General features: G+C 51.6%; 1 protein-coding gene across 6 annotated transcripts in view; it reads right to left on the reverse strand.

The window, feature by feature from the left end:
- Positions 1–7918, reverse strand: part of Pecam1 (platelet and endothelial cell adhesion molecule 1) — a 56367-nt gene that overhangs the window by 31188 nt on the left and 17261 nt on the right. For all 6 annotated transcript variants that reach the window (XM_023713867.1, XM_023713871.1, XM_023713869.1 and 3 more), the window contains 4 exons: positions 6125–6418; positions 3622–3927; positions 2480–2755; positions 545–793 (listed from right to left, as the gene is read on the reverse strand). In XM_023713867.1, coding sequence (XP_023569635.1) covers positions 545–793; positions 2480–2755; positions 3622–3927; positions 6125–6418 — 1125 coding nt within the window. The remainder of the gene's footprint in view (positions 1–544; positions 794–2479; positions 2756–3621; positions 3928–6124; positions 6419–7918) is intronic.

Here is a 7918-nt window from a genome sequence, read left to right on the forward strand (position 1 = left end):
CTCTGTTTAAGCAGTCACTTACAGAACTATGCTAATGGGCAGGCCCCCTATTTTGGTCTTTTTGACCCAGGGTCCCGCTATGCACTTCAGGCTGGTCTTAGGCTTACTTTGTAGCCCAGGCTGGTCTTGAACTCAAGAATCCTTCTGCTTCAGCCTCTGAATGCTGGGATCACAGGCATGCACCACCATGCCCAGTCAAAGAAAACCATGCTTGGTTTTTTAAGTACGGGGAATTTTCACTGAGCTACTGCCTCATACTTTTGTAAATTTTGTATTTTGATTCAGGGTCCCACTAAGTTATTAAGTTACACAGGCGAGGCTGGAGCCTGCGCTCCTCCTGCCTCGGCCTCCTCTCACACAGCACCCGGCCAAGTCCCTGAACCTGACTACAGCTTGCTGTTAGGCCCTCGAATCCCCACAGCGCTTTCTCGAGCTCTTGCCAGCCCGAGGCCCACCTGCCCTCCGACTCGGGAGACGGCCTGCGCGCTGGCTCCCCTCCTACCGCCCGAGCCCGGGCCCCTCGGAGCCCACGTGGACAGCTCACCGCACACTTTGATCTGGACGGCATTGCTCTTCTTGACCACTTTGCCAACGCCTGCAGAGCAGGTGTATGTCCCACTCTCCCATCCATCCGTGATTTTGGTGAAATTCTGGCCCAGGGACATGATGGTGCCTTCCCTCTCGATGGTGAAGTTGGCTGGAGGCGCTCCTGGGATGGAGCACCGTAGGTCCAGCCTCTCACCTTGGTCCACACGGACGGAGGAAGATTCCAGCTTCGGCTTGGGAAACAGTTCTGAAAACACCAAGTGGGAAAGGGGTAGCTGCCTCTGGGCCTTGGTCAAGCACCTGCCTGGAAAGGCCCACGGCGGGCTCCTCTGGGCAGAACCAGCTCACCTTCCTGCAAAACACCTGCCTCTGATCCTCACATACCTGCTGAGCGGAACCTACACAGCGGGGGCCGTGCACCTGGGACCCCCCCGGGAGAGGTTCTGCTTGCTTGAGGGCCCGGTTTACTTCCCAGTCATGGATAGGGAGAGTTTTTCTAACTTGGGAAGCAGCAAGTACTGACTCTTCCGTGCTCTCATTTATTTGTTTACTCACTGCTTTTACTTCACAATTTGCAGAGAACTTCTGCAGAGCCACCTTGCTACACACGTGGGAGACACTGCTGACTGCAAGGGCCCACGTCCAGTGAGCGAGCGATTCAGACATGGTAGGCACAGTGGGGCCCACAAAATGGGCCTGAAGGGCTCCTGTAGGACGTTCTCCAGGAACAGTGGCCCAGGCAGGCTGTCTGAGCCTGTCATGCTATAAAAAGCTGCGACAGGCTGGCTGGCTGCACCTGGGAAGTGCTTGAAGCCAAAGAGTGGCCTCAGCGCTCTATTCCTGGTAACTTGCCCAGCATTCAATATACACTGAATTAATACTTTTGAATCAATTATTCATATTAAGTGTTGATTTGAATCTTTGAATTATTCAAATTAAGCATTAATTTGAATGGATGCTTTTCTCTAATAAGATAATATAAATATTATCAGTGCAAATATCATGGGCCATCAACATATTTGTTACCACTCAACAACTCACTAAATCGCCAGCGAGCGCTAGGAATTGCAGGACCTAACGTCAGGCCACCGGCAGCCTGTGGATGGCATGGGGCCTGCGGCAGTGACAGCGCAGCCAGAGCAGGACACTCAGGGGTGGTTCCTGAGCGGAGGGGCAGATGCATGAGCGAACAACGGTGTATCTACTTTATTCATTTATTTATTTATTTTTTGGTGGAACCGGGGATTGAACTCAGGCCCTTGCGCTTGCCAGGGAAGCACTTATTCCATTGAGCCATCTCCCCAGCCCCTGTATCTACTTTAGGTAATAAGTTATCTAGAAAGAAATAAAGCCAAATGAAGGAGCAGAAGTCAGGGGGAACTTTTAGGAACACAGGGGTGGAAAGCAAGCAGGCTGAGGGGATCCCCATCCTGCCTTGTAGTGACCCTGTAATCCTGAGGTCAGGGCCTCACTCCATACAATGGGTATGAAAACATCCCTCCTAGAGTTTTATGATTATGAAATAAAAATGCATCTAAAGATTTGCAAGCTGGGCTCCGATTTTCTTGCTTACTGATGTTTTTTCATTCCCAGTCCTGCCCCAGGGCCTGTGTGTGGGAGCTAGCCTTTGGCACCAACTGAGGAAACACTGGCCAACACCTCTGAGTGTGGATTCGGCAGACACTGGGTTAGCACTTCATCTGGCCATCACCCAGCCCCATGACAGGAGGGCCACCGCCACCCCAGCTCCCAGAGCTACACACTCAGCCACTGCAGTCCAGTGCTGCGGGGCTGTACCTCAACTTCCCCCCAAGCACCAGAGCCCAGACGAAGCCCAATCATTGAACAAGCAGAGCTGGAAAAGGCCCGGCGCTCCCTGACCAGGCTGCTTCTTGCATCCGCCAAGAGCCAACGTTCTCCCAGGGGGCCCTACCTGTGATGTTGACCACGATGCTGTTGACCTTGGACAGACGACTGGACTCTACTTTGCACGTGTAGTTGCCGTTGTGCTCCACCATGGCCATGGCCGAGTAGGCAACTTCGCTGCCACGGCTGCTGTGGGCCACAATGGCCTTGTCCTTCTGGATGATGATTTCCGGAGTCTCGTGGGCCAGGGGCGTCACCTGAATGGTGCACTTGATCTCGAGCTGGTCTCCTTCTGTGATCACCCCCCGGGGAGAGACGTGGAACCTGGGAGTGGAGAAGGATTCTGCAAGAGAAGAGGACCGGCAGCTGGACTCAGGCTCAGACCTGGGCCGCCCTGCTCCTCCGCCCTCCTGCCTCCAGCTTGTGTCTCTGGATTAACTTTTAAAACTCAACCTTCTGTCTCGGTTCCTCCCCTGGCTAGCTCTGAGTCTCTTTCCCTTCCAGCTCATTTCTCCCTCTCAGCCCTCCTGGCTGCAACATCTGACTTCCTTGAGCTTCCCAATGCCTAGCCCTTGGGAAGAACCCCAGCCCCAGACATGCCTGGGCTGCGGCCCTTCCAGGGGACTCTTAAGCCACTGCAGGAGCCTGCATGCTGTGGCAAGGCCATTCCACAGCTCTCAGGAGTGACCGCTACACGGACTACGCTGCCCCACAGCAGATTCTAGGCTATTCTAATTGATTTTTTGTTTGTTCATCTGTTTTCATGTTTTTTTTAGACAGGTTCTTGCTGCGCAGTTTAGGCTGGCCTTGAACTCTCTATGTAGCCCAGACTGGCCTAGAACTAGCAGCGATCCTCCTGCCTCAGCCTCCTTAGTGCTGGAATTATAGGCATGTGCCACCACATCTGACAAAACTTTTATTATATATAAAATGTCAGGAGCCGGGGACATGGCTCAGTAAAATAAGTGCTTGCCTGGCAAGCGCAAGGGCCTGAGTTCAATCCCAGGTTCCAAAAAAAAAAAAAAAAAAGGAATCTATGTTCCAAAGGATATATATAAAATGTCAGAGCCCCAAAAGTTTGAAAAACACTGCCAAAATGATTAAGCGGAGACTGTAAGTCCCTCAGAAGCCATCTAGTCCCTCTATGAATCTGGTTCTCGCTCCACCCAGAAAGCACACAGACTGCCACGGAGAGAGCAGGACGCTGACCTGTCACGGTGACCTCTTCACTCCTGGTGGTCTCAGAAGTCTCGGTTTGGAACCCCAAAGAAATACTGGCTTGGCAGGTGAAGTACAAAACATAGTCCTGCTCTCCAATTGGGAATTCCACAGTCACAAAATTCTGTTCCAAAGAATTCTTTTCTTTTGTGAGCTTGATAGTTTTTGGATCCCGCTCAAATTTTTCAACCTTGAAATATATCGGGGCCCTTTCCCCTGGGACAGAACAGTTGACAGTCACGACCCCGCCTTCTATGGCCTCCCTCTTGTCCAGCGTCACCTTGGGTTTCGGCATCCCTTGGGAGGAAGAGACAATCCAGTTAGTCCCAGCTGCATCTGGTGGCACAGCCTCCCTGTGTTGTCACGGCGGCCAAGCCGCCTGGGGATTCCTTTTCCTCTTCCACACCCCCTCCCCAAACCACACACACGCCCATGCCAGAAACTTTTTTTTTGTTTGGCGGAACCGGGGACTGAACGCAGGCCCTTGTGCTTACCAGGGAAGCGCTTATTCTGCTGAGCCATCTCCCCGGCCCCAGAAACTTTGAAAAATATAAAATATGCTCAAGATACAGTTGGTGGAGCCGCGGAGATGGCTCAGTGGACTAAGCGCTTCCCTGGCAAGTGCAAGGGCCTGAGTTCAATCCCTGGTTAAAAAAAAAAAAAAAAAAAAAGATACAGTTGGTGTTTGCAATGGTTTTATATAATTCCTTTGGGACTATGATATAACATTTCCAAACTGACATGGTTTAAATACAGAAAAAAAATAGGCAATATTTATTAGTACAATGATTATTGTAATTTACTGAATACAACCATAGGCTAAGGCCGACCTCAGTTTATCCCCTAAACACTTACTGAGCACTTACCTCAAGGCAGATTCTTTGCTCAGGGTATAAACAGGCCAAACACTGTCTCTCTACGACTTATCATCTGCAAGGGCAGCTAGATGTGTGAGCAACGCGGCTGTGTGACTTAAAGACAGAGGTGACTTCCGATCGGGGCAGCTAGGGGACTTACTGTGGGTGTGTGGTCACGGGGCTCCTGCACTGGAACACAGGAGCCACTCACTGGAGCGCGTCTGCCCCCCGAGGTGGCTCTGACATCACTAGGTGGCCAGATCTTCCGGGACCCCGTCACACAGGCAGCCCGTCACTGACACTCTCACAGGGCACACCGCTGGCCTGGCAGTGCACCCTGTGCCAGGCCTGAAACCGAGCGCTCTATCTGTGTGGCACCTTCTCACCCTATTTCCCGAGCTGGAGATCAGTGTTGCACCCATCTGACTGATCAGCATTTTGTGGCATAGAGTGGCTAAGGGAAGCGGTCAGGTAAACTTAGGCAGAGAGATTACAGAATTGAGGGTACACCACAGCCCTGGGGCCTCTTGACAAATAAATCCCACAGAATGTAGAGAAAGCATGTAAGCTACAAGGACCTTCCTAGGGGAGATCATTTTTTTTTTCTTTTTATTTTTTGGGTACCAGGAATCGAACTCAGGACCTTGCACTTGCCAAGCAGGTGCTGTGCCCCTGAGCTATATCCCCAGCCCACGGAGAGCAATTTTGTTTAAGGTGTCAGAGGGGCCGGGGAGAGAGCTCAGTAGAATAAGCGCTTGCCTAGCAAGCGCAAGGGCCTGAGTTCAATCCCTGATACCAAAAAAGGAAGGTGTCAGAGAGAAAAAGAAACCACTGAGTTAAAGCTTTGAACAAGACAGTGAATTGTGTGTGTGTGTGACTACATTGTTGTACTAGAGATTGAGCCAAGGGCTTTCACACTGAACTACCTCCCAGCAGTTTAATTTATTTTTTCACTTTGAGACAGGGACTTGCTGAGCACTAACCTGCCCAGTCGGAGCTCTCACTCTCAATCTTCCTGCCTCGGCCTCTCTGAGTGCTGGGGTCACAGGCACGTACCATACCACACACAGCTAGAAAGCGTCATTCTTTTTTTTTTTATGTATTTAGTACAGGGCCTACAGGGTCTCACTACACAGATCAGACTCATAGTGACCCTCCTGTTTTCAGCCTCCCAAGCGCTGGGATTACAGGCGTGCACCCCCATGACCAGTCTCAGTTGCCGTCTCAGCACCGCTGAGCTATCCAGCTGGCCCTAGAAAGCATCATTCTTGAGACAAGATACAGAAGCTAACTGGGTGTGGTTGGGGGCTATCTGTCATCCCAGCGCTCCAGAGTCTGAAGCAGGGGGGCTGCTTCAAGCTGGAAGCCAACCTGCGCTGTATGTCCAAAGCCAACCCGAACTAGATAGTGAGAAAAAAAATCCCAGGAGAGGAAACAACAGCACATGCAGGGACAAAACAGTCAGCAAGAGCCTGGTATGCCGGGAACAGGCTGGTGCCTACACCATGAGGTGAGGAAAGGGCCAGCAGCAGGTAAGCAGCACAACACGTGGACAGACAGGGTGGCGGCGCCCATGACTGCTAATGATGCGCCCATGTAACACTTCTGTGCCCCCACCCCAGAGCCCAGGCACTCACCCTGCACCAACAGCCGGCTCTCCTCAGAGGTCTTCTTCTTGTTGTTCAGGAGCACGGTACACTTGTACATCCCCGAGTCGTGCACCCGGGCTTGCGAGATGAAGAAGCTCTCTGCATTCTTCACAGAGGAGACATTGCGCAAGACCACGTCGTCCTTGTAGAACAGCACCTGGTGCTGGGGCCTCTTGAGCGAGGTGGTGCTGATGTCCACAGTGCACTGCAGGTGCACACTCTGCCCGTTCTGCACCCTCCACTGGGGCAGGCTCTCCATGTGGATGCTGTTGATGGTGAAGGCTAATGCGGACGTAAAGAGCAGAGTGTGAGACGCAGCAGCCGGCACGCCCTACGCACCGAGCGCCGCCCCTGCTGAGTCCCCCACGCCTACCAAGGTAAGGCAGCTAATGACTAGGTGGTGGGCTAAATGAGGCAGGGGACACTAAGCTGCTCCTTTGCTCACCGTCCTCAGGTGACAAATGCAAGGTGACTATGGCCTGGAGCTGCTGTATGGCCAGCGACGGAGTGTATGGGTCCCTCAGACCAGGGTTCAAGGCTGGTGTATCCCTTAGGGGTGACTGAGTGGCTAACTTCTTTGAGTTCAGTTTCCTCACCTCTAAGATGGGCAGATAATCCCTCTTCAGCTTATTTTAATACATGTACTGAAGAACAGCCCCAAAGCACCAGTAGGACCAAGCACACAGAAAGTGCTTGGTGAGAAGCCTTGCTCCGCCCCAAAGCCAGAGGGTCAGGCCCAAGAGCTCTCCTTGCTGTCCAAGCCCGACCAAATTAGAAATCTGAGCTGTTACCTGCCTCCTCCCTTCTATTTCCTTCCTTTCTTCTTTCCTTCCTATCCTTCAAAAACTTTTAAATTTAAGAGCATTCTTAATAGCTGCTGGCAGTTTGCAACTTTTTTTGTTTTAAAGTCAGGTTGTGAACTTTTATTATACATTAGCAGTTCTTAAAAATCTCAACCAAGGGCTGGCCAGACAGCTCAGTGGACCAAAGCACCTGTTTAGGTAAAGTGCAATAACCAGGGTTCAAATCCTGGAGTGCTGTGCTGGCCCCACCCTGGGGCACACTGAGACTTTGACCAAGATGGCATGGTGGTGCGTCCCTGTAATCCCAAGGCTTGGGAGGCGGAAAACAAGAGGATCACTACAAAGAGTCCGATCTGTGTAGTGAGACCCTCTATATTCTACACTAATATACATTAAAAGAAAGAAAGATCTCAACTAGGGGAGTAGGGAGATAGCTTAGCAGTCTAAGCACCTGTCTGGCAAGTGCAAGGAATGGGTTTGATCCTGGGTACTGCATGCCATGCCAGAGACCGGGTGTGGCAGCACATGCCTATAATCCCAGTGCTAGGCAGGCTGAGACAGGGGGATCACTACAAGTCTGACTTGCATAGCATAAATAAAAGACTAAAAAATTTTTTAAAATCTCCACCAGATATAAAACAACTCCTTCAATGTGTGTTGAGGCCTGGGTGTGTGGCTCAGCATACACACACTCACACACAAGTGGTTGAGAAGCACCAGGCTTTAGCTGGGTATGGTGGTACATGCCTGTAGTCCTAGCACTCAGGAGATGAGGCAGGAGGATCGTTACGAGTTCAAGACCAGCTTGGGGGGCCAGGGAGATGGCTCAGTGGAATAAGCGCTTCCCTGGCAAGCGCAAGGACCTGAGTTCAATCACCGGTTCCGTTGGGCTGGTGAGATGGCTCAGTGGTCTAAAGCACCTACTTAGAACAAGCTTAGCAAAGCACAGGGACTGCGGTTCAATCCCCCAGCACCACAT

This window comes from Octodon degus, unplaced genomic scaffold (assembly GCF_000260255.1).
Source record: "Octodon degus isolate 3935 unplaced genomic scaffold, OctDeg1.0 scaffold00033, whole genome shotgun sequence".
NCBI lineage: Eukaryota > Metazoa > Chordata > Mammalia > Rodentia > Octodontidae > Octodon > Octodon degus.